This window comes from Trichechus manatus, unplaced genomic scaffold (assembly GCF_000243295.1).
Source record: "Trichechus manatus latirostris isolate Lorelei unplaced genomic scaffold, TriManLat1.0 scaffold00025, whole genome shotgun sequence".
NCBI lineage: Eukaryota > Metazoa > Chordata > Mammalia > Sirenia > Trichechidae > Trichechus > Trichechus manatus.
Genome location: NW_004443961.1, coordinates 18542001 through 18568947, shown reverse-complemented (window position 1 = coordinate 18568947; position 26947 = coordinate 18542001). Strand labels below are relative to the sequence as shown.

The 26947-nt window shown below is 42.7% G+C and overlaps 1 protein-coding gene and 1 non-coding gene across 4 annotated transcripts in view; both read right to left on the bottom strand.

Moving 5' to 3' along the window:
• The window catches only part of ACER2 (alkaline ceramidase 2), a 28542-nt gene extending 17843 nt beyond the window's left edge, over positions 1–10699 (bottom strand). Inside the window, exons 1-3 of one of the 3 annotated variants that reach the window (XM_023728640.1) lie at positions 10505–10699; positions 1341–1455; positions 495–636 (exon numbers count right to left, since the gene is read on the bottom strand). In XM_023728640.1, the coding sequence (XP_023584408.1) occupies positions 495–636; positions 1341–1455; positions 10505–10612 (365 nt within the window). In that variant the 5' untranslated portion in view covers positions 10613–10699. Of the gene's footprint in view, positions 1–494; positions 637–1340; positions 1456–5548; positions 5842–10504 lie in introns of those variants that run through there. The other 2 variants (XM_004373516.2, XM_023728641.1) reach the window with 2 other exon arrangements.
• A 4263-nt stretch (positions 10700–14962) lies between these two features.
• On the bottom strand, positions 14963–15035 carry TRNAV-CAC (transfer RNA valine (anticodon CAC)). Its single transcript has one exon. It is a non-coding gene; the product is annotated as a tRNA-Val (tRNA).
• Positions 15036–26947: the final 11912 nt, after the last annotated feature.

Genomic DNA, 26947 nt, shown 5'->3' with positions numbered 1-26947 from the left:
GTGTGTGTGTGTGTGTGTGTGTGTGTGTGTGTGTGTGTGTGTAGCTCTCATCCGAAGCAACAACAATGCAATTTGAAAAACTAAAGTATAGCTCCAAGAACCCATTCTTCTTCAGACATATAAACTAGTGGAGTTGGATTAGGCTCAGGGAAATGTTCTCACAGGAAATCAAAGAAGATCTTTGAACTACCATCAAACAATTTCTCCTCCATCGAAAATCTTTCCACTCTTCTTCATATCAAATAAAGGAGATATTTTGGTTTTTTGCCCTTAATGTCATATAAATTATTCCCCAAGCATATTAAAAGTCCCTTTTTTTATCTGTTCATTTACTTAAACTGTCAGATCATAGCCAATCAGTGGATAATAAATAAATATATAATAAGCTCATCACTAGGCTGGGCTAAATCACGTGCTGTTGTTCTTCATATATACATCACTATATCAGATGCTGCACCTGCTGATAAATACAAAAATATTTAGCATAAGCTTACCTGTCATTCCGAAAGATCTTTGGTAGATACCTTCTGGGGAACCACATGGCCAGAGCACACATCAGAACCCAAAGAATTGCCAGTTCATCAAGCATCTGACCCAGGAAACTGAGGGTTGCATGGAAGTAGACAGATCCAATTCCTAGAACCAATCACAAACCAATAAGAAGGTCACCACAGCAGGAGATACTCACAAATTCAATACACTGCTTAAGGGTAGCCCCTTACCTACTGCTATCACAATCACCAGATCGCTCTCTCTCTGAAACTAGATACTGAAGTAAGAAACTCATACCACCCAGGGATGCAGACTCCAAGTCTAGAGAGAGGCTTTCAAGTACGGCCCAAATATCAGCACATCAGAATTCTAATAACACACTCTGTCTCCATCCACTGAGCCTTCATAGAAACAGGCAGTAAATAAATGACAACATTCTCTCACTGTTATGAATTCCCAACCAGGAGGAAATGGAAATCACACAAGTATTTCACAGAACAATGAAGGATCAAACATCTAGAGCTTTTTTTTAAGGCCATGAGAAACTACTGTTGCACCAGAGTTCAGCTGTTTCACACAGCTTTCTCGGAAAACCGCACTGATAAAACACTAAGAGCTATCACAGCAATGAATTCTCAAATGCAATTAAGCGGTAGGTAGAGCCAAACTTGTTATCAAGCCCGCATTCAACAGTGCCCTTCTTCTGACATCAAGCAAGCTGAAAAAAAAAGTTTGCTAAGACGTCAGAGTAACTTTGGTTTATAAAATATAATATTCAAAGGGGACAGGAAGTATGCGGAATTCCATTTCCTCCCTTGCGGTCCAGGCTCACAAACTAATTCACTTACCCACTACAACCAAAAGAGTCCATATTAAGTAGATGCCACTGTTGAAGCATGTTGCATACTGCCGAAACAAGCACATGCAGATGGGCGGCAAAACAAAAAACAAGACGTTGCTGATCTGGGAGGAAGAAATGTAAAATGACAAGATGCATATTAAGTAAAACTCCAGGCAAAAAAAAAAAAAAAAAAAAGGCAAAAAATAAAGCAGCTTGTCTCAAGTGAATCCTTTGCAAATGGGAATGGATGTGGCCATACATCTTGTTTAAGCTCTTACACTTTTTTTGATTGCAGATACATAACCCGGGAAACTTAAAACTTCTTAAATGACCAGCTGAGGAGTTCCTTGCTTCCTCTTTGATCACACCAGTTGCCAATCATGGCGACCTCTTCTGTTTCAGAGAAGAACTGTGCTCCATAGGGTATATCAAGGCTGGGACCTTTCATAAACAGATCGCCAGGCCCTTCTTCTGAGGCATCTGTGGGGGGACTCAAACTACCAATATTTCAATTGGTAGCCAAGCTCTTAACCATCTGCACCACCAAGAGACTCCTTTCTTTATCGTCGTTGTTATTGTGTGCCATCAAGTCGATTCCAACTTACAGTGACCCTATATAACAGAGAACTGCCCCAAAGGGTTTCCTAGGCTGTAATCTTTATGGGAGCAGATTGCCAGGTCTTTTCTCCCTCGGAGCAACTGGAGAAATGGGTTCAAACCACTGACCTTTAGGTTAGCAGCCAAGTGCTTAACCACTGTTCCACCAGGGCTCCTTCTTTGATCACAGGAGCAACTATAACAATGCTGCAGTCTATGAAGGCTGCCCAGGCTCCTCTCTTAACTAAAGGAATCAACTACTCTTTCTCTGCACAGTCTAATTATGAAGTATCATAATTTATTTGCACAAATTTTTTAATGATAAGGTTTATACTTATAAGAGTAAAAACAAAGTTTAATGAAGAAGTGAGAAGGACTAGCCACGTTCCAGTCTTCAGTAATTTTTCACCAGCAAGGCCAGCCTTTCTCCTTGACCCACATGGAGACGATTTCTCCTAATTTCTCCGTTAGTTGCCTTTGGTCAGCTCTGTTACCCTCATCAAATCCTATTTTTAGGTAAAGACCAAATTTCTAAGTTCCCTCCCAGCTTTAAAACAACGTAATCTTTTTCCTTCAGTGTGGGTTTCAGCATCTCTGTTCTGATCGTGGAATGAGGGGTCCTTGTAAAGGACTCTGTGTAGTGTCAAGAAACCATGCAGAAATGAAAACAAGAGCTGAGTCTAAGTGAGCAACACCATGGGGATGGGATAGGGGAGAGAGGGTGCACAAAAAAATATCAAAAAGAAAACATTCAAAGACAGGCGGAGGGAGCAGATAAAGTCCAGAAAGCCAAGGGGACCAGGGACTTTCAGAAGAAAGAAGTGGTCACCCATGTCGGACAATACAGAAAGTTCACCTTAGACGATGTCTCCAAAGAACGGTGAGGGTGGATGCCTGAAGTGGGCTGAACGTTGGGGCAGGGCAGGAGGGCTTTACCACATCCAAGAAATCACACTGGTGTCCAACTAAACAAACAAAATGCATCAGCTAACCATAGTACTTGAGGCATAGTGCAGGTAATGGCGACCTCAGTGGCCAACACACGCCTCCGTCACCATCTAGACCAAGAGGGGTCTGGGAGTGACAGTTTTTAGAGAGGAAAGAGTGAAGGTTGGGAGAGAAATAAAACCCGGGAGAAGAACACGATCCTTTGTCAGGGTGGGATGGGAGCAGGGTCACTGCCTTTGGCTGAAACCCAGGGCTGAAATCCCTAGTGTGGACTCACCGATAACAAGAATAATTTCTTATAATTATTATAATTTCAGAATTATTATAATTATAATAATCCTGCTTCTTAATTGTATGCAGATAACTTTAACTATCCATTCCATTGCAGAAAAGAATTTTTAGAAGGGGATCTTTTTCTCTTTCCCACACAGGAGTCCTATGAGCGAATGGTGACCCTGGGTGGGAGTATGGATTCATTTTCTCAGATGTCCCAGGTGGTAGGCAGGTCTCAAGTTTTGGAAACATGGCCAATGCTCATTTACTAAGGAACAAGTAAGGAGGCATCGGCACAAGTGTAAGTGCTGCCTAAGTAGCAGGCTGTGTTCATTATTATTATCACAGCCTTTACCTTTCTATGGCATCCGTTTAAAAAATCAGAAATCTTTAACAGTGAAAAGGAAGAATCCTAAAGATCTTCCCTTGTTTTACAAGGGGACATAGTTGAGGACACAGAAAGGCTCCAAGGCTGGCCAAGATCAGAAAGGCAATCACCAGCCACACAGCCAGGGCCAGCATGGAGCCAGCTGACTCCTGACCTTATGCTCTTCTACGGCTCCAAGCTGATTTCCACCTCCAACCCATCCAAGCATATTCAGACTGCCTTGGCTAACCTCCTCTATGGGCAAATAGAAATTCTGAATTGCATCACACACTACAGACATATAACCCATTACAGAATTTAACTGTGGTTTACCTTTTGTTAAACATAGAAGTAGAAGGAAAAAAAGGAGGGGAAGGAAAAGAAGGAGGAGGAGGAAAAAAAATGGATTTGTTATACCATGGTTAGCTTAAAACGTGATCTTTTCCCCTTTCATGTACATGAATGTGTCTTGTAAAAAAGGAAAACATTACAAAGCTAAAGTCTCCTTTCTATTTTCCTCTCAGAGATGACCACTGTTATCAGATTCATAGTCTGCAAGTCTTTTCCTTGCATATGTATGTACACATAGGAGCCCTGGTGGTGCAGTGGTTAAATCACTCAGCTGCTAACCAAAAGGTCAGCGGTTTGAACCTACCAGCCGCTCCACAGGAGAAAGATGTGGCAGTCTGCTTCCGTAAAGATTTACAGCCTTGGAAACCCTACAGTGTCACTACGAGTCAGAATCAACTCGATGGCAGTGGGTTTAGTTTTTTGCGTTTTTTTTTTTTTTTTTTTTTTTTTTTTTTTTTTTTTTTTTTTTTCAGTTTATATACATACACACATATATATATAAAACCTGTTGCCATCGAGTCGATTCTGACTCATAGTGACCCTCTAGGACAGAGTAGAACTGCCCCATAGGGTTTCTAAGGAGCGGCTGGTGGATTCGAACTGCCGACCTTTTGGTTAGCAACCGAGCTCTTAACCGCTGCACCACCAGGGCTCCATATATATATATATATGTATATCTACATAGATATATATATGCACACACATACACACATATATATCCAGGAGTTCCTGGGTGGCGAAAATGGTTAAGTGCTCAACTACTAGCCAAAATGTTGGTGGCTGAAACCCACACAGAATTGCCTTGGCAGAAAGGCCTGGAAATCTGCTTCCAAAAGGCCACAGCCTTGAAAATCCTACGGAGCTCAGTTCTACTCTGCACATATGGAGTCAGAATTGACTTGATGGCACCTGGTTTTGGGGGGTTTATTTATTTATTTTGGGGGAGTATATATACATATATATATATACATAGAAATATATATCCATAGAAAACACACATATTGTAACATTATCATTCTGCCACTTCCTTTTTTCATTCAACAATATGCCTTGCAAACTTTTTCATTCTAGTTTATGCAAATTTACCTCACTTGTCACGGCTGCAGGTGGCAGCAGTTTAGCCATCCCCCTGTGGAAGGAGCACCAATTTACAGTTCCACCTACCATGTTGAAGACTAGAGCATATTTTGCTTTTTACTCTGAATACATCTTTATTGCCTCAAGTCCTCTCAATCTCCCTGCCTTCAGCCAAGTGCAACTATCTCTCTATTGCCAAGCTGCCCCACAAATGCCCCTATTAGTTTATATGACCACCAGCAATATGTGCATTAATCACTTTTAAATGTATTTATACATCATTCACAGAAGCACAAAGTAGTTTATTACACCTGCAATAAAATTATGACACTTCAAGCATTATTTTTAAATGCACATTAGGGAACTCAATTTGAAAGCACCATTCTAGCACATGCTCCCAAATAACATAGAAATCACATCATTGCTTCTGCATAGCCCATCCAACAAGCCCTGCTGGCCTCTACTGTCCTTTTTAAGGACACCAATATACGAAAAGGAAAAGACCAAGTTAGAGAGAGCCAATACTCAAGACAAAAAAAGGAAGGAACTCTGAAAGAAATACAGAAAAGCAACCGAGTCATTATTAAGAGACAGACTCTGACCTCTGCTCTGCTGAGAAATGAAACTCCTCCTCAAAGTGTGTGGATCACTAAAGTTGAAGAACAGTTCAGCCAACGTGTATTTTTTAAAGCCCATTGTTGGGTTATCCTTTGGAGAATTGGTTTGCTTAATGCCTGCAGAACAGATTTTTTTCTTTCTTTTTAATTAAAAGGAAACTACAATTTAAAAAAGAAAAAGAAAGGAAACCACAATTTTAAAATGCATTAAAATGATTTCCTTAGCTATTTCCTCATTCTATGAATTCCTACATAACACTGGCTCAGGCATAATTGCCTGAACATACTGCAATCTCATCCTATGCATCTGTCGCTCTCCCAGACAGAGGGTAAATACTGACAAAGCAACAGGCTGTAAATCTTCTGAACCGTGGCTTGCCAAATGGCTAAGGAGCTTTGCCCTGGCTTAGTAGATGGCTGGGACTTCTTAACTGTATGCAGATTCATAACAATCCACTCTATTGCTCCCCTCCTGCCTCCTTCAAAGTTTAGCCCTACTCTGATCACCTCTCTGACGGAGGATGACCAACTGTCCCATCTGCTTGGACTGAGAGGGTTCCTGGGAAGTGGGACTTTCAGTTTTAAAACCAAGAAAGTCCCAGGCAAATCAGGACAAGTTGGTGACCCTGCTCAGAGGCCTTCTTGCAAAATCCACGACCCCACACATTACACCAACCCCACACAGAGTATTAATAACTCCCTTAGCATCTTGTGCACACCTGTTATGGCCCTCACCACCCAGATGATGGCTGACAGATCTGGTCTCTGTGATGGACACACAGTAAATGTTATACATATATATGTATATATATGTATGTATGTATGTGTATATATATATATATATATATTCATTCATTTATTTATTTGATATACATATGAATGGAGACCCTAGGTGGTATAAACAGTTAATGCATTCAGCTGCTAACTAAAAGCTTGGAGGTTCAAGTCCACCCAGAGGCTCCTTGGAAGAAAAGCCAAAAAATCAGCCATTGAAAATCCTATGGGACACAGTCTACTCTGACACACATGAGGATGCCATGAGTAGGAGTCAACTCAACAGTAACTGGTCTGGGATATACATGAAAAAATATACACACATACACGTGTATCATATATGTATATGTATACGTGTGTGTATACATATATGTGTACATGTGTGTATGGACATCTATATAGATATAATGTTGTTTTTAAGTGCCAAGTCAGTTCCAACTCATAGTGACCCTATGTATAACAGAAAGAAACACTGCCCGATCCTACGCCATCCTCACAATCATTGCTATGTTTGAGTCCATTGTTGCAGCCACTGTGTCAATCCATCTCACTGAGGGTCTTCTTCTTTTTCACTGACCGTCTATCTTACCAAGCATGATGTCCTTCTCCAGGGACTGGTCCCTACTGTAACATGTCCAAAGTATGTGAGACAAAGTCTCACCGTCCTCACTTCCAAGGAGCACTCTGACTGTACTTCTTCCAAGACAGACTTGTTCCTTCTTCTGGCAATCCATGGTATATTCAATATTCGTTTCCAACACCATAATTCAAAGGCATCAATTCTTCTCCAGTCTTCCTTATTCATTGTCCGGCTTTCACATGCACACGAGGTGACCGAACATACCATGGCTTGGGTCAGGCACACCTTAGTCCTCAAAGTGACACCTTTGCTTTTTTTTTTTTTCCTAACACTTTAAAGAGGTCTTTTTGCCCAATGCAATGCGTCATTTGATTTCTTGACTACTGCTTCCATGGGCATTGATTGTGGATCCAAGTAAAATGAAATACTTGACAACTTCAGTCTTTTCTCCGTTTATCATGATGTTGCTTATTGGTTCAGTTGTGAGGATTTTTGTTTTATGTTCAGCTATAATCCATACTGAAAGCTGTAGTCTTTGATCTTCATCTTCATCACACAGCCGAATGCCTTTGCATAGTCAATAAAACACAGGTAAACTCTTTCTGGTATTCTCTGCTTTCAGCCAAGATCCATCTGACATCAGCAATGATATCCTTTGTTCCACGTCCTCTTCTGATTCCAACTTTACTTCTTGGCAGTTTCCTGTTGTGTACTGCTTCAACCATTTTTTAATTATCTTCAGCAAAATTTTACTTGCATGTGATATTAACAATATTGTTTGATAATTTCCGCATTTGGTTGGATCACCTTTCTTTGGAATGGGCACAAATATGGATCTCTTCCAGTCCGTTGGCCAGATAGCTATAGTCAGTAGTAACTGAAAGGAGCCCTGGTGGCACGGTGGTTAAGCACTCGGCTGCTAACCAAAGGGCAGAATTTCAAGCCCACCAGCTGCTCCATAGGAGAAAGATGTGGCAGTCTCTTTCCTAAAGATTTACACCATTGGAAACCCTATGGGGCATTTCTACTCTGTCCTGCAGGGTTGCTATGAGTTGGAATCGACTCTACAGCAGCGGGTAGTACTAACTGAATTTGTAGTAGTGATGTGATATCCCTAAGTCCCATTAAGAAGGTTCTAGATACCCTTGCCCAGTTTTTTCCAGATTTAACATCTTCAATTCCTTTAACTTTTTCTCAAAATTGATAATGATATTGGTTTCTTATAAAATGGGTAATTAGAGGTGCTGCCTTGTTATGAGGATGTTAAGAGGATGTTTATCACTGAGTAATAGTTTCCTATCTTCCTCCCTACAGGAGTAAGATAAGCATGGTATGTTCTGTGATAATCATCAGAAGATAACTAGGGCCATGGGAACAGAGGGGAGGAAATGTTTTTTTGCCAAACTCTCTGGGCCTACATTCAACAAAGTTGGGTGATCAACTACTTCTCTGAGACCTTAATCTCTCCACTTTGCCGGAGCAAAGTTTGTGGTTCACAGATATTACAAGGAATAAGGCTTGTCAGACTAACCAGTTGGGCTAATCAGCCACGGCCACTGCAGTTGAAGATCAACAGTTCATTTCTAAAAAGGACTTTGGCGCACACTACATAACAAACAGCTCCAGTGGGACTAGATTAAAAGGAAAGACAAAATAAACTCTACCTTTCATCCAGAGCTCTGGGTCTTTTCAAGGCAGGCTCAGAACAGCCATTGATACACTAACTTTTTGCCCCAAATAATCAGGCCTGACTCTCTCTGCAGGCCTCAGATTCCACAGATAATTACCTTGTGGGGAGTGTGAGAGCCTGTCACCAAGCTGTCATCACTCCCGTAACCCTGGTGAAATCAAAATAAAACCAAATCCATTGCCATCTAGTTGATTCTGACTCATGGAGCAACCCGACGCGTTTCACAGTAGAACTGCCCCATAGGTCTTTATGGAAGCAGATTACCAGGCCTTTCTTCCTTGGTGCCGCTGGGTGGGTTCAAACAGCCAATCTTTAAGTTAGTAAAAATCAAGGCACCATACCTGTTGCTGTCAATTCCGACTCATGGTAACTCCATGTGTTACTGAACAGAACTAGTCAAGTGAAAACCATTTGCGCCACCCAGGTGAAAACGTTAGTACTTCATTGTATTCTCCATGTACAAATGGAGAAACTGAGTTATGGCTGGTATTTCTTCTTGTTGAAAGTACCCACCCCTGCACCAGCCCATCCTCTGTGTGCACCTGTCTACACCTGATAGCATCCTCCTCAAGAGGTTGTACAATAGGTGAGGTGTGGCCACCTCTGATAATTGCATCTTCCACTGTATCCACCAGGCAGAGGGCCAGGGTTTTGTGAGGAACTAACCTAGTCATAAAGAAGCAAGAAAGTGTGTGTTTGTGTGTCAGGTAGCATGGACTTCAGCACTGAAGAGAGGGAGTGTTAAGACTTCTGGACCTCTGATACATCATCTTTCCCCTCAAGCACAGTCTCTTCATCATATGAATGAAAGGGCGGGACTAGACCATTTGAGATTCCTTCAGGCAAGAAGCACCTGACTTAATGCCGGATACTTCTTCTCTCCAGCAAATCCAGAGGGAAAATCCTAAATAACAACCTCAAATTCACGACTCTTAAACCAGGAGTTCCTGTTTTCCATGTTGGAGCAGTGAAAAGATAAGCTGCAGAAATGACCGTGCAGAGTTTTACATTCATAACAGAATGCTGACCCACAGGCTCAGTGAAAAAAAGAGGCATTTCCTCTCCCAGCTACATCATTTCCCTCCCACGAAGTCTGAAAACACTCACGATTCTGCAGTGGGGTGTTTCTGTTGTCCATATCCAAGGACTCAAACACGTCCAGAAAGCACGCACATGATCATTCCCAAACTTCCTTTTCATTACCCAGACTTAAGAACTGGGGAGAACACCGGCCTGGGGGAGGTGGATTTAGGGCTGGAGCGAGGCTGGGGACTAAAGGTTCTTAAAATAAGAACTAGTAGTAATTAACCTAATTCGGGCCAAAAATAACTCCATCTGTATAGGGTCGCTGTGTGTCCGAATCAATTAGACTGCACACAACAACATTATTGGTGTATTCAGGGGGTGGGGCAAGTCAGCATGGTGGGAGTGGGCGCGGCCTCTGAGACCCGCCAGGGCTCTTCCCCATTTCCAGGACCCCGTGAGCAGGTATTCAGGGCACAAGCGCACAATGCCACCCAAGTGCGTCACGACAGACTGATCATAGGGGAGGAAGGGACTTGTCCTGGCAGGATCACCGCTCCCAACTGACCCAAATTGGGGGAATGGGCTGGCCGGGACCCCCGACTCAGGTAGTTGTGAGGACCAAACAAGACAATAGGGCCATACGAAGGAAATGACAGGAGGAGGAAGATGAGCCCAGACGTCGGGGACCGGGGCAGGAGAGGAGGACGGATGGAGAACTGGGAGCAGTACGCAGGAGGGGGCGTGGGCCGGTTCCGGCCCTGGAGAGAGAATGCCCCAGATACATGCAGCTCCCCACGTCCCTCTTCCAGGCGCGGCGCACGGGAACAGCCCCTCCCGCCAGCCCGGCTGCACCCCGCGCCCGGCCCCGCACCGTGTTGTAGAACTCGGCAATGGCAGGCACGATGGTGTAGTTGTCCTCGCACCAGTCCACCTCCGAGCTGCCCGCCCGCAGTTGGTCCCACCAGTGCGACGCGCCCATGGCCGCTCTCAGGCACTGGGGCCGGGATCCCTGAAGGCGAGAAGGGCCTCGGGCCGCGGCTGGAAGCCAACTGCACGGAGGTGGCTTTATGCAGCGCACGGCTGGCCGCCGGATGTGCACCTCCCCGGCCGGCCTCCAGCATTCGGCTCCGCCTTTAGGCTGGGCCCGCCCGTAGACCCGCCCCTAGCCCCGCCCCGGGACCGGCCCGCGGGCCGTCCACGCCCACCCGGGCCAGGAGACTGGGATATGCCCCGACTCCTCCCGGCCCCCATGGCCCCCATGGCCCCCATGGCCTCCATGGCCTCCACCCACCCCGCAGATGGCAAAGGCCTTGACGGCCGCACCCACACCTGCCACGCCCACCTTCCCGGCTCCGATTCGCAGGTGTCCCCCGATTGTGCAAAGAGTGCCAGAGCCCCTTCCCCGGCAAATATTAAATAAGGACAAACCCAGGAGGACCCTGGTCCCTTAGGACTCGGGGAGTTTGCAGTGATTTGTCCGCGCCGCGCGGGTGGGGCGCCTGCGCTTACATCCCAGGAAGATCCTCGGCCCTCCGAAGCCACTAGGGACTTAATACACTTGCTGCTGCCACCTGGGGCAGGAAAACCTCTTAGGCCAGACCTCCCACACAGCCTCTGCCACCCACTCCAGTCTTCAGTATGGGGTCTTAGATTCAGGGTCAACTTCAGCCATCCCAGCCCACAGAGGATGCAGAGTACGGCAGGTACGACATCTTGCGGGCATCCAAGGTGCAACGGATGATAATACATGTATACCATAGACTACCAGAAGGAACAGATCTGCCTTGGAAGAAGTACAGCGAGATGCTCCTTAGAAGGCTCATGAGACTTTATCTTATGTACTTTGGACATGTTATCAGGAGGGACCAGTCCCTGGAGAAAGACATCATGCTTGGTACAGGGTCAGCGAAAAAGAGGAACACCCTCAAGGAGACAGGCTGACACAATGGCTCCAACAATGGGCTCAAACATAGCAGATTGTGAGGATGGCACAGGACCAGGCAGTGTTTCATTCTGTTGTACATAGGCTCACTATGAGTCGGGACCAACTTGATGGCACCTAACAACATGTACCAGGCACATTTAATCCTGCCAGCAGGGATCCTGTGAGGTGGGTCCTATCAGCAACCCCATCCCAGCTAGTGTCAGAGCCAGAATTCAAATTCAGACAGGATAACTTTAGATCTGTGCATAGCTATTATGCTTTGCTGCTGTAACTATTCTATAGTTTCCAAAGCCAATCCAACATGGTCCCAGCCCAGGTCCCAAGGTACCTAGAGAAGACTACCCTCATCTATTTTTCTTTCTTTGGTCGTGTCTCCATACCCCTCCCTTGGGCAGTTCAGGACTCCAGGTTAAAACAGCAGCAAAAGAGGCCCTGGTTAGCAATCCATGGGGACTATCACTAGGATCTCCTTGCTCCGGTCCGCATGGTGCCCTGAAAGCCAGTAGCTCCCCAAGGGCTATCCGGGCCTTACTGCCCAGTGAGACCCTGGCTGGTGTGCCAAAGCCCTATACACCCGCTTCCAAGGGTGCCCACACAGCCATTTGCATGTCTCCCCAGATCTCCATCAACAAGGAACAAGGGTAGGAACTGCAAGCTGTGACTCCTCTCATTCGTTGTTGTTACTTGCTGTCCATCCAGCCCCGATTCATGGTGACCCCATGCACAACGGAATGAAATGCTGCCCCGTCCTGCAGCATCCCCATGATCAGTTGCGGATCAGTATTGTACCTATTTGATTCACCTATTCTACAAGTTTTGATGCTAGTTCTTTCTTGATTTTATCTGAAGGTGTTCATGGAATGTTTTCAGACAACAAGAAATATGTTTCTTTTCCAAATTGTCCTTATATGATTTGTAGACAAAAACATGAAGATGACGGTTGCTAAGTCATCCCTCCAGGAACCACCACCAAGTTTGTGCATGTGCAAGCAGTGATAACACATCCCAACTGCCGCAACTGTAAAACGCCATCAATCATAAGATGCATCACGATTTCAGAGATGTTACAATGCGAAACAATGTGAGTTTTTGCACCCATGGAATATGGACTTCACTAAATGTAATTCGTCTTTCTCTCCAAGTCTTGCTGAGGGAATGATGAAGGGTCTTCCTCCTCAATAGAAACTCTTATTGTCAATGACAGTTCTGGTTCAAAATCAAAGTCCTGTCTAATTACAACCACACGGAGAGACAGTGCTAGAGCCACAGGCCATGGTGAACGGCATAGAAGGCGAAAGTTACATTCCTCCAAAGTTCCCAGTTTTGGTTTTTTGCGACTATGTTAGAATTTTTCTAACGTTTTTATCCACTGTCCAAATTATTAACATTTTTTCAATGAATATAACCTTAGTAATTTAACATTTAAAAAAAACAAAAAACCGTTGCCACGGACTCATAATGACCCCATGTGTTAAAATAGAACTGCTCCATAGGGTCTTCTTGGCTATAAGTTTTATAGGAGCCCTGGTGGAGCAGTGGTTAAGCACCTGACTGCTAACCGAAAGGTCAGCTATTTGAACCCGATGTCTTACAGGGTCACGAGTCAACATCGACTCAACGGCAATGGGTTTGGTGTTTTTTGGCTTTAATCTTTACAGAAGCACATCACCATGGTACTGCTGAATGGGTTTGAACCACTAACCCTTAGGTTAGTAGTCAAGCGCTAACCGTTTGTGCTACCAGAGACCTTCAATTTAAAATTAAGCCCTCTTGTTAGTAGTTAATTCTGAAACTGATTTACATTAATAATATGATGGCTTGGCAACATACCATTAATAGTTTAATTCCAAATTCTGATATCTAATGTAAACAGAACTGGTGGTAAGAGCAGGGAATGTGGCACTTCTGAACTCTGACGGTCATTTTGCTTATGGTACTTTTGGTCTGAACATCAGTCAGCGATAAACATCCAGGAGAGAGCAAGTTTTGGGGACCACCCTTACAGGGAAGTCTGCATGCCAGCATCTTCTATTTTTATACAGTCTATAACAATATTTATTTAAGTAAATATCTGATAGGAAATATCCAGTTCAACTGGTTCCACAAATGGAAATCAAATCACAAATTCTTCCCTAGGGAAAAAAATGCAAGCATTTGCATAAATGAAGCGAGAAGTATGTTGTTGCTGGCTGTCGTGAAGCCAACCACAGTGACCCCCATAAACACTGGAATGAAACACTCTGCCATTTTTGGAAGTAGATCACCAGGCCTTTCTTCCTAGCCTGATGTAGTCTAGAGGCTCCACAGAAACCTGGTTATGGGCTGGGAATCCAGCCTGGGCCTCCCACATGGGAAGGCAGGAATTCTACCACTGAACTACCAATGCCCTGTTTTCCCGTTAGGAGCTTTTCATTGTAATGGAGCTTGAGGCCCATAGTTAACTCAGTGATTCTCAAGGTGTGGTCCCCAACCAGCAGCATCAGCTTCCTCCGGGAACTTTTCTCAAATGCAAATTGTTGGGTCTACCTCCAAACCAAAAAAAAAACAAACCCAGATTCTAATTCATCGTAGGACTGCCCCAGAGGGTTTCCACAAAGCAGCTGGTGGATTCGAACTGCCAACCTTTTGGTTACCAACCACAGCTCTTAACCACTGCACCACCAAGGCTCCTGGGTCCACCTCAGACCTACTGAATCAGAGACTGGGGATGAAGCCCAACTAAAAATGCAGATTCAGATCAGTAGGTCCAATATTCTGCATTTCTAACAAACTCCCAGGTGAAGCTGATGCTGCTGTTCCGTAGGCCATATTTTAGCAGCACGGGAACAGAGGAAATGAAAACACACATAAGCAATCAGTAAAATCCAGATTATAGGAAACTCTTCATGACAAACAATTCCATTTCTTAAACAAAACAAAAGATGGAGAGAAAACCTATATATTACAGGAAATTTAAGTGACAAAACAATCAATTGTGATGTGTAGATCTTGTTTAGATCCAAAATCAAACAGTATAAAAATATTTTTTTTAGGACAATTATGGAAACATGAACACTAGATACCTGATAATACTAGGCAATTATTGTTAATTTTTTTTGGAGGGGCGAATGTGATGATGGTATTACGGTTATGTTTTAAAAGGCAAGTCTTCAAAAGGTTACATACTAAAAACCAAATCAAAAGAGGATTTAAACAGACATTTCACCAAAAAAAAAAAACAAAAATCATTGCTGTCAAGTCTACCCCCACTCAAAGCGACCCTATAAAACAGAGTAGAACTGCCCCACAGGGTTTCCAAGGAGCAGTTGGTGGATTCGAATTGGTGACCTTTTGGTTAGCAGCCAAGCTCTTAACCACCATGCCACCAGGGCTCCAAAAGAAGCCTGTTCCCGCCTGGTTTTGAACCGGGGACCTTTCGAGTGTGAGATGAACATGACAGCCACTACACTACGGAAACCAGCCACTCCTTAGAAACCCCATGGGGCAGTTCTACTCTGTTCTTTAGGGTTGCTATGAGTCGGAATCAACTTGACAGCAATTTCACCAAAGAAGATATACAAATGGCCGAGAAGTACATGAAAAGATGCTTAACATCGTTAGGCATTTTATTGTTGTTGTTAGGTGCTGTGGAAGCGGTTCCAACTGATAACAACCCTATATACAACAGAACGAAACACTGCAGTCCTGTGCCATCCTCACAATCATTGCTATGTTTGAGCCCATCGTGGCAGCCCCTCTGTCAATCCATCTCATCAAGGGTCTTCTTTTTTGCTGACCTTCTATCTTACCAAGCATGATGACCTTCTCCAGGGACTGGTCCCTCCTGATAACAGGTCCAAAGTACATGACACAAAGTCTTGCCATCCTTGTTTCCAAGGAGCACTCTGGCTGTACTTCTTCCAAGATAGGTTTATTTGTTCTTCTGGCAGTCCATGGTATATCCAATATTCTTCAACAACACCATAATTCAAATGCATCAATTCTTCTTTGGTCTTCTTATTCATTGCCCAGCTTTCACACACATATGAGGCAACTGAAAATATCATGGCTTGGGTCAGGCGCACCTTAGTCCTCAAAGTGACCTCTTTGCTTTTCAACACTTTAAAGAAGTCTTTTGCATCAGATTTGCCCAGTGCAATACGTCATTTGATTTCCTGACTGCTGCTCCCATGGGCATTGATTGTGGATCCAGGTAAAATGAAATCCTTGACAACTTCAATCTTTTCTCTGTTTATCATGATGTTGCTTATCGGTCCAGTTGTAAGGATTTTCGTTTTATGTTGAGGTGTAATCCATAATGAAGGCTGTAGTCTTTGATCTTCCTCAGTAAGTACAACCTTCCCTTTCAGCAAGCAAGGCTGTGTCATCTGCATAACAAAGGTTGTTAATGAGTCTTCCTTCAATACTGAAGCTCTGTTCTTCATATAGTCCAGCTTCCTGGATTATTTGCTCAGTATACAGACTGAATAAGTATGGTGAAAAGATACAACCCTGACACACACCTTTCCTGACTTTAAACCACGTAGTATCCCCTTGTTCTGTTCGAACGACTGTCTCCTTGTCTATGCGCAGTTTCCACATGAGCAGAATGAAGTGTTCTGGAATTCCCATTCTTCGTAATGTATGCATAATTTGTTATGATCCACACAGTGGAATGCCTTTGCGTAGTCAATAAAACACAGACAAACATCTTTCTGGTATTCTCTGCTTTCAGCCAAGATCCATCTGACATCAGTGTAATCAGCCATTCCAAAAACCAACCCCGCTGCCATCAAGTCATAGTGACCCTATAGAACAAAGTAGAACTGCCCCATTGGGTTTCCAAGGAGTGGCTAGTGGATTTGAACTGCCAACCTTTTGGTTAGCAGCTGAGCTCTTAACCACTGCACCACCAGGGGCCCATAAATTAGTCATTAGGGAAACACAAATCAAAATCACAATGAGATACTACTTCACTCCCCAACTCAGATAACTATGATAGAAATACTGAAAACTACAGTTTTTGGTGAGGATGTGGAGAAATTAGAACCTCATCCATTGCTGGTGGGGTTGTAAAATGGTGCAGCCACTATGGAAAACAGTTTGGCAGTTCCCAGAAAAGTTAAACGTAGAATTACCATATGACCCAGCAATTCCACTCCTTGGCATATACCCAAAAGACTTGAAAGGAGGGACTCAAACAGATAGTTGTACACTAATGTTAACTGCAGCACTATTCAGAATAGCCAAAAGGTGGAAACAATCCAAATCCCCATCAACAGATGAATGGATAAATAAAATAGGGTACATACATACAATGGAATATTATTCAGTCATAAAGAGAAATGAAGTTCTGATACATGCTAAAACCCGAACCTTGAAAACATTATGCTGAATGAAACAAGCCACACAAAAGGACAAATACTGTATGATTCCACTTACATGAAATATCTAGAATAAGCAAATGCATAAAGACCAAAGTTTATTAGTGGTTACCAGGGGCGGGATGGGGAGTTACTGCTTAAGGGGCACTGAGTTTCTATGAAGAGTGATGAAAAAATATAGAAAAGGATAGTGGTGATGGTTGCACAACATGGGGAGAGTAATTAATGTCACTGAATTTTACATGTAACAATGTTCGAAATAGCAAGTGTTTTGTTATATATATTTCATCATATACACACACACAAAGCTACACACTATATAGTTCCATTTTTAAGACATCTAGTCAAGGTAAAACTATAGGAACAGAAAACAGATCCGTGGTTTCCTGTGAGAGCGGGTTGACTGCATAAGGGGCACAGGAGAATTTTGGCGGGTGATAGAACTGTTCTGTATCTTGATTCTATATCGTGATGATTACACGACTGAATGAGTTTCTAAAAACGCAGAACTGTACCTAAAATGAGTCAATTTTACTGCATGTAGATTATACCTCAATAAACCTGACCAAAACCAAAAATAAACAGAGCATTGTTGTTTACAGATATTATTGAAATATTTACAGATAAAATATCTGAGGTTTGCTTTAAAATAATGGGGAGGATGTTGGTTTAGGGGTATAAGTGGAATAACTTTGGCCTTGAATGGCTAATTGTTGAAACTAGGTGGTAGAAAGATTAAACTATTCTCTGCATATGTCTAAAATTTTCCTTAATAAAAATTTTTTTAAAGCAGAGGGCTTCATTAAGCAGGGTGACCCCACAAACACCCAGGTAGCTGAGAGCAGCAGAAAGGCAGGTTGGTGAGGGAGTGCCAAGGGCTGGGGTCCTAGCATGGGTACCCTGAAAGAAGTAGCTCTGATCAAACCTGTGGCTGTTACCTTTCCTCTTTATTCCAGAGGGCAAAGGACTGGCATGGGAGGTTAGCCCTCATCTGAGGAAGCAAACGGCTTATCTGAGAGAGACCTTCCCAGGCCTCTGTGTGAGAAGGTCCCTTTCATCCAGGGAGGCTTCAGTAAATAAGCTGGCTATCGGCACCCTGGCTTGGGTCCAGGTGGTGCTGTGGCCACTGACTCTCTGGAACTAGGAAGCAGGAAAAGAAGGAAGGTCATATAGATGATTTGCTCAGGGTAAGTAAAAAGTTACAGAGGAAAAAAAATTGAATAAATTGTTTCCAACAGTACAATGCTTCACAAACCAGAGGGCCTCTTGAAGCTGGGCTCTGTGGCTCCTGAGACATGCTGTAAGGGAGCTGACACTGGCAGTCAGACAGGTCATACCTACTGGGAGGGCCTCGACAGTGGCCTACACACTCCGCACTTCCTTCACTCTGCGTTGGCTTCAGCCTTTCAAAGACCAAGAAACACCTTAGGTTAAAGCATAGATGAGAAGGTTGGATTCAGGGAAATTAAGTAAATGGAGACAAAACTACCAGGATAGAAATAATGAGAAAGATGACACAATGTGAAGAATGTAACCAACATTACTGATCATTATGTTTAGAAACTGTGGAATGGGAACAGGTTTTGCTTTGCATATTTTCACCAAAAATAAAAGTAAATATTAAAAAAAAAGAAAGAAACACCTTGGGGGAAATGAAGGTGAAGGACTGAAGAGAGAGGGGGCCAGGTTGGGGTAAAGTGTGAATAAGGGGCAAATCAATTGCCGTTGAGTCTTCTCCGACTCATGGCAACCCCACGTATGTCAGAGTAGAACTGTGCTCCGTAGCATTTTCAATAGCTGAGTTTTTGGAAGTCGATCACTAAGCCTTTCTTCTGAAGTGCATCTAGCTCTACTCGAACCTCCAACCTTTTGATCAGCAGCCAAGTGCCACCCAGGGACTCCACGTAAGGGCTGATGACATTTATTTGGCAAAGAAGAAAGGTACACAGATTGGACAGGAGCCTGAAGAAGGGTTACGGGAGGTACCTCAGTTACAGGAGAACCTTGAGCAAATATGAGCCTAAGAAGAAGGAATCTGAGTAGAGAAACAGATTTAAAATGTAAAAGAAAAAGAGGGTAATCAATGAAACCAGATCTGAAGGAGATAGGAAGCAGTGGTATTAAAGACCAAAGATCTTGCATTTTGCCTGGAGAGAAGGGATAACATGGAATAGATGTGTATTGTTTGGTCTATCCTGGCATCCCCTCCTTTTCTGGGACCTCCTGCTGTTTCTCTGGAGACTGCCCACCTCCTGCCTTTCCCCTACTCCATTCAGATGGCTACTCTCGGGACGGTCATGGTAATATACTGTGACCTGACCCTGTGGCTAGAGTTCATTAGTCCAGAAGTAGGTCTTGCCACAAACTGGCTAATCAGAATGCATCAGTGGGAATTTGGAATCAGAATTGAGCTATCCCAGCTCCATCTGACTGCTTCTGGAAAAGAGGAGATGCAAACCTGGGCACTATTGGTGTTATATGAGCACTATTGGCCACTATTATCAGGTGGATGTAGAACAGGCAGAACTGGTCAGTAGTGAGACAAAATAATGAAGCAGCCCCAGAGAGCTGTATAAACAAAAAATAGTCCAGATGGAGAAGCCCTTGGCTCCAATAATGCCCAGAAGTGTAGTCACACAAAAGGTTCCCAAGATAGCCCAGGATCATTATAGTAATGTTTTGCTTAAGTTAGTTTGAGTTGGGTTTCTGTAAGTTAAAACCAAGTGTCCTAACAGAAGTCTTTGATAAGAAAGCGGGGAATGTGGAGAGTATGTATGAACACCTGGACACATTCTGAAAACGAGAGAAGATGAAGCAGTTCATACTTCTAGGAGAAGTGGGAGAAAACATTATGTACTAAAAATGACAGGTCCAGGTATGAGGTCAGGGGCCTTGAAGAAAGTGAAAAAGATTGGGACCAGAGAAAATCATCCTTTTGTAATAAATTCTCCTATCAAGACAACAACCAGAGGCAGGGATCTAAAACATAGCACATTCTATAGGTGGGGAGTCATAGCACAATTCCAGACTAGACACCAAGAAGAGCTGCAGATCTTTAACCTTTCTCAGCCCGAGGAACAAATGAGATTGTAGCTAGGGGGCCCTTGACCCTTCCCCCAAAGTGTGAAAGTTTTAAGAAATTTAATCTTGGAAATACTTGATGGTTCCCAAAATTAGTAGACACACCACAAGGACTTAGATTTCCTTTCACATAAAAACATTACTAATGTATTTTAAGGATGAGCATTTTGAAGGAATCTTTGACAGGATTTGCAGTGACATTTTAGAGAATGATTTGGTCATCTCCTTGCATACGCCAACTAACTACAAACATTTCATGGATTTTCATAAAGTGTCCACCTTTCTGTCCAGTCAATTAGAAACAAAGGTGAGATGGGGCTGGGTTAGGGGCTCAGAGTAAGCATTGTTTCCTCTCCCTTATCTCCAGAGTCCCAGGGAGGTTAGAGTAGAACTTCCCCGTAGGGCTTCCAAGCCGCTGGTGGATTCGAACTGCTGACCTTTTGGCTAGCAGCCACTAACCAAACCACTGCACACCAGGGCTCTGCCACTATGCCACCAAAGGCAAGACTAGCCCTGCCTGATTTTCTTGTACCTTTTCTACACTCTCACACCCTATATGCCAACCCTTATGCCGATGTCTTGTAGACAGCATCATACAGTTGGGGCATGTTTTAACCTACTCTGTCAATCTCCTTTAACTGGCATATTTAGACTATTTACATTTAATAAAATTATTGATATGTTAGGACTTAATTCTGTCATTTTATTGTTTTCTGTTTGGTCTCTGTGTTTTCTTTTTCCAGTCTTCTTGTGGGTTACTTAAACATTTTTTAGAATTCCATTTAGATTTATCTATAGTGTTTTGAATGAACTCTTTGCATAGCCTTTTTAGTGGTTGCTCTGGGTATTACATTATATATACATAACTTACTACACTCTAATAGTGTTATTTTACTAGCTTGAGTGTAGCATAGAAATCTTACCTCCCTGTAACTTGCTTTACCCATGTCCATTTATAATATGCCTAATATATATATTACATATACATATAATACATATATTATCATATATATATAGTGTATGTGTGTGTGTTTTAGATGAAGGTTTACAGAGCAAATTAGTTTCTCATTAAACAATATACTATTTTTCTGTGACACTGACTGCCAACCTGCGATGTGTCAACAGTCTCCCCTTCTCAACCTAGGGTTCCCCATTTCCATTTGTCCAGCTTTCCTGTCCCCTCCTGCCTTCTCATCCTTGTCCCTGGGCTGGTGTGCCCGTTTAGCCTCACAGACATGGCTGAACTACATGTATTATTGTTTTATAGACCTGTCTAATTTTTGACTAAAGGGTAAACCTCAGGGGTGACTTCAGTACTGAGTTAAAAGGGTGTCTGGGGGCCATACTCTCGGGGTTTCTCTAGTCTCTGTCAGACCATAAGTCTGGTCTTTTTTTGGGAGTTTGAATTTTGTTCTGCATCTTTCTCCAGCTCTGTCTGGAACTCTCTTTTGTGATCCCTGTCAGAGCAGTCAGTGGTGGTAGTCAGGCACCATCTAGTTGTCCTGGACTCAGTCTGATGGAGGCTGTGGTAGTTGTGGTCCGTTAGTCGTTTGGACTAATCTTTCCCTTTTGTCTTTGGTTTTCTTCATTTTCCCTTGCTCCAGATGGGGTGGGACCAGTTGAGTATCTCAGATGGTCACTCACAATTTGTATTAAATTTTTTCTCTACATATAGAACCACATCAGACGGTGTTATAATGTTTGCTTCAACTATCAAACATAATTTAGAAACTCGAGAGGAGAAGGAAGGTCTATTACATTTATCCACATTTTTGCTTTCTATGTTCTTTCTTTCTTCCTGATGTTCTAAGTTTCCTTCTTTTTTCTCCTTTCCTTTCTGTTTAGAGAATTTCCTTTAGACATTCTTTTAGGATAGGCCTACTACTACTACTATGACCCATTGCCACTGGGTCTATTCCAACTCATAGCAACCCTATAGGACAGAGCAGAATTGCCCCATAGGGTTTCCAAGAAGCAGCTAGTAGATTTGAACTGCCGATCTTTTGATTACAGCTGAGCTCTTAGCCACTGTGCCACCAGGGCTCCAGAATAGGCCTAGTTTTCCTTTATCTGAGAATATCTTGATCTCCTTTTCATCCCTGAAGGACATTTTTACTGGGTATTGGATTCTGGGTCGACAGTTCTTTTCTTTTAGAACACTTGAAAGGTATTGTGCCCCTTCCTGCTGACCTATATTTTTTATGAGAAATCTGCTGTCATTCAAACTGTCTTTCCTCTATAGATAAGGTGTGTTTTTCCATGGCTACTTTTTTTTTTAATTTTTATTTTTAATTGTACTTCAGGTGAAGGCTTACAGAACAAATAGTTTCTCGTGAAACAGTAGTACACATGTTGTTTTAGACATTGGTTAACAACCCCACAACATATCAACTCTCTAACTTCTCCTTTTTTTTTTTGGTGAACATACACATAGCCAAAGATACACCATTTCAAAAATTTCCACATGCACAGTTCAGTGACATTGACTATGCTCTTCAAATTGTGCTGTTATTCTCACTTAAGATGAAGGCTTACAGAACAAAATAGTTTCTCATTTAACAGTTACTACAAACGTTGCCCTATGACAATGGCTAACAATCTCACAACACACCAACAATATCCTTACTCAACCTTGGGTTGCCTATCACCAGCTTCCTTGTCCCCTTCTGCCTTCTGGCCCTTGTCACTGGACTACTATACCTCGTTAGTCTCATTTGGTTTTACGGGGCTATCCACTCCCAGGCTGAACAGCGAACCTAGGACATAACTTCGCCACTGAGCTAAAAGGGTGTCTGGGGGCCATACTCTCGGGGTTTCTCCAGTCTCCTTTAGGCCAGTAAATCTGGTCTTTTTTTTGTGAGTTAGAATTATGTTCTACATCCTTCTCCAGCTCTGTCCAGAACCCTCTGTTGTGATCCTGGTCAGAGCAGTCAGTGGTGGTAGCCGGGCACCATCCAGCTGTACTGGACTCAGCCCGGTGGAGGCCTTGGTAGCTGTGGACAATCAGTCCTTCGGACTAATCTTTTCCTTGTATCCTGTTCTCTTCATTCTCCCTTGCTCCCGAAGGGATGAGACCAGTGGAGTATCTTAGATGACCACTCACAGGCTTTTAAGACCCCAGACACTACTCACCAAGTAGAATGTAGAACATTGTCTTTATAAGCTGTGTCATGCCAATTGAGCTAGATGTTCCCCGAGACCATGGTCCCCAGAGCCCTCTGCCCAGCAATTCAGTCCCTCAGGGAGTTTGGATGTGTCTATGGGGCTTCCATGACCTTTCCTTGTACAGGTTGTGCTAGTTTCCCCCGTATTGTGTACTGTCTCACCCTTCACCCAAGATACCACTTTCTATGGCTACTTTTAAGATTTTTTTCTACCTAGGGCTGGGGTAATGGGGCAGTACGGGGAAAACGGGGATGAGAAGGGGCTGCTAATAAGTATGGGTTTTCTTTTCAGAGTGATGAAAATGTTCTAAAACCAGATTGTAGTGATGCTAGCACAACTCTGAGAATATACTAAAAAGTGCTGAATTATACACTTTATTACTTTTTGTATTTTTTTATTGTGCTTTAGATGAAGGTTTCAGAGCTCTCATTAAACAATTAATACATATATTGTTTTGTGACATTGGTTGGCAACCCCACAACGTGTCAATACTCTCCCCTTCTCGACCCTGAGTTTCCCATTAGCAGCCTTCATGTCCCCTCCTGCCTTCTCGTCCTTGCCCCTGGGTTGGTATGCCCATCTAGTCTCATTTTGTTTTATAGGCCTGTCTAATCTTTGGGTGACTCTCAGGATGAATTATACACTTTAAATGGGTGAATTGCACGCTATGTGAATTATATATCAGTAAAGCTGTTGAAAGGAAGGAAGGAAGGGAGAGACAGAGAGAAGACGAAAGAGAAAGAAAGAAAGAAAGAAAGACAGCAAATGACACACTAGGAAAAAAATTATAACTTTTTCTGAAGGGCTAATTTCTCTACTATGAAGAGTGTGCACAATACAATAGAAAAAATGAGCAAAAGATAGGAACAGAAAAATATACGAAAAGACGCTTAACTCATAGAAAGAGAACTAAAAATTAAAACTACAGTGAAATACATTTATTTCCTCTATCAGATTGACAAAATCCAACATCTGAGAACACTTCACAAGACTCTAGGGAAACAGGTACTCTCCTATACTGCTAGTGTGGTTGTAAACCAATCTGGAAGTATCTACCAAAATTACAAATGCATATATACTTTGACCAGGCAATTCCACTTCTAGTAATCATCATACACTTACAATGCCAGACACAGACAATGACTTACAAGAAGGGTCACTCATGCAATTGCAGCTTCATACGTAAACGGTTATACAGCAAACAACCTAAATGTCCATCAGGAGGAGACCAATAAAAGGCAATGAGGACCTAGGAATATACCCTACAGAAATAAGGGGCATCACATGAATAGACATATGCACACCCATGTTCACTGCAGCACTATTCACAATAGTAAAAAGATGGAACCAACCTAAATGCCCACCAACAGACGAATGGATAAAAAATTACAGTACATACACACAATGGAATACTACACAATGATAAAGAACAATGATGAATCTGTGAAACATCTCACAACATGGATGAATCTGGAGGGCATTATGCTGAGTGAAATTAAGTCAATCACAAAATGACAAATATTGTATGAGACCACTATCATAAGAACTCAAGAAAAGGTTTACACACAGAAAAAAACACTCTTTGATGATTATAAAGGTGGGCAGGGAGAGGGAGGTGAACTCTCTAACAAGATAGTAGACAAGTTTCAACTTTGGTGAAGGGAAAGATAACACATAATATAGGACAAGTCAGCACAACTTGACTAAGGCAAAGTCATAGAAGTTTCCTAGACATCCAAACACCTTGAGGCACCGAGTTGCTGGGGCTGGGGGTTGGGAACCATAGTCTTGAGGAACATCTAGATAGATTGGCATAACATAGTTCATAAAGAAAATGTTCTATATCTTACTTTGGTGAGTAGCATCTGGGGTCTTAAAAGCTTGTGAGTGGCCACCTAAGATACATCTATTGGTCCCATCCCATATGGAGCAATGGGTAATAAAGAAAGCTAAAGACACAATGAAAACATTAGCCCAAAGGACTAAAGGACCACATAAATCAGAGCCTCCACCAGCCTGAGCCCAGAACCAGGTAGTGCCCAGCTACCACCACTGACCACTCTGACAGGGTTCACAACAGAGTCCCAGACGAGCAGGAGAAAAATGTAGAACAAAATTCAAATTCACAAAAAAAGACCAGACTTACTGCTCTGACACAGACTGAAAGAACCCCCGAAACTATAGCCTCTGGACCCTGCTAACTCAAAACTGAAGCCACTCCCAAAGCGTACTTTTCAGACAAAGATTAGACAGGTCTATAAAACAAACAATAACACACATGAGGAATGTGGTTCTTAGTTCAATCAAATATATGAGACCGAATGGGCAACTCCTGCCCAAAAGCAAGACAAGGAGGCAGGAAGGGACAGAAACTGAACAAATGGACACAGGGAACCCGGGGTGGAAAGCGAGAGAATGCTGTCACACTGTGGGATTGCAACCAACATGACAAAACAATATGTGTATAAACTATTGAATGAGAAACTAACCTGAGATATAAACTTTCACCTAAAGCACAATAAAATAATAATAATGGGCAATGAGGAACCTATGTATTAAAAGAAAGTTACCCACGATGTACTGATAAGTGAAAAAACAAGGAGCAGCGTGACACAGCTATGGTATGTTACCACTGATACATAAAAGGAAAGGTAAAGAATATTTGTTTGACAAGTAAGCGTACTAACAACAAACAAAAATCTCTGAACATAAAAACAAGAAACTAATAACACTGGTTAACTGTGTAGGGTTGAAGGGTGGAAGGAGGACAAGAGCGAGAAACTTTCACTGCATACCTTTTCATTATTTTTGAAGTTTATAGCACAATATTTTAAAAAAAAGAGGAGCGGATGTGAGGTGAGAATGTGGAAATAATTTAAGGATAGCATTTTTTTTTTCAGCTTTGTGATAAAAGGCACAGAAATGGTAGCCAGAAGAGGCTGTGGGGTTAAGATGGAATTGTTTAAGATGGGAGACACTAAAGCATGTTTTTGGGGAATGATCCAGACATTTAGATTGTTTCCTGCCTTTTGCTATGTTATTGTACCTTTTAAATATCCTCATTATATACCTATTTGTCTGCTTATATGTTTCTTTCTTCATTAAATAAAAAGTTCCCTGAAAGCAAGGACCATGTCTTTTCATCTCTGTATCCCCTGCCCCTAGCCTGGTGCTGACACTGAATAGGTGCTCAGCATCTTTGCTGAATATTGTTGAGGATTCTCCCCATGGCTGTCCACCATCTGAATCAGTCTCAGAACACCTCAGCACCAAGTTCAGGCTTCCATCTCCTCCTTACAGCAAGGTTAGATTAGATTGGAATCCTTAGGGAAATACTCCCAGAAGAAGTACTTAAACAAGACAGATGGAGAGGAAACAGGAAGGTACTGGCAGCAGAGAGAACGTGAGCAAAGCAGAGGGACATGGGTGATGACGATGATGATAATGATGGTGGTTGTAGTGATGATGAGAATAGCTGGCATTCTTTGGGCACCTGTGTACCAAGAACTGTTTAGCTTTTTCCAAGTATTAACTCATTTATTCCTGACAAGAACTGTGTGAGGGAGGCAATATTATTATCTCCATTTTGCAGATAGGGAAACTGAGGCTCAGAGAGGGCAAGTAAGTTGTTGAAGGTCACATAGCTATTAGGGAATAAAAGAAGACACGAGATAGAAAGAAGACTACCCTGATATAGTGACTTGATCTGATTAAAAAAAAACAAGAAAGAAAAAGGTTTGTTCTTGCTATTTTCCTGTCA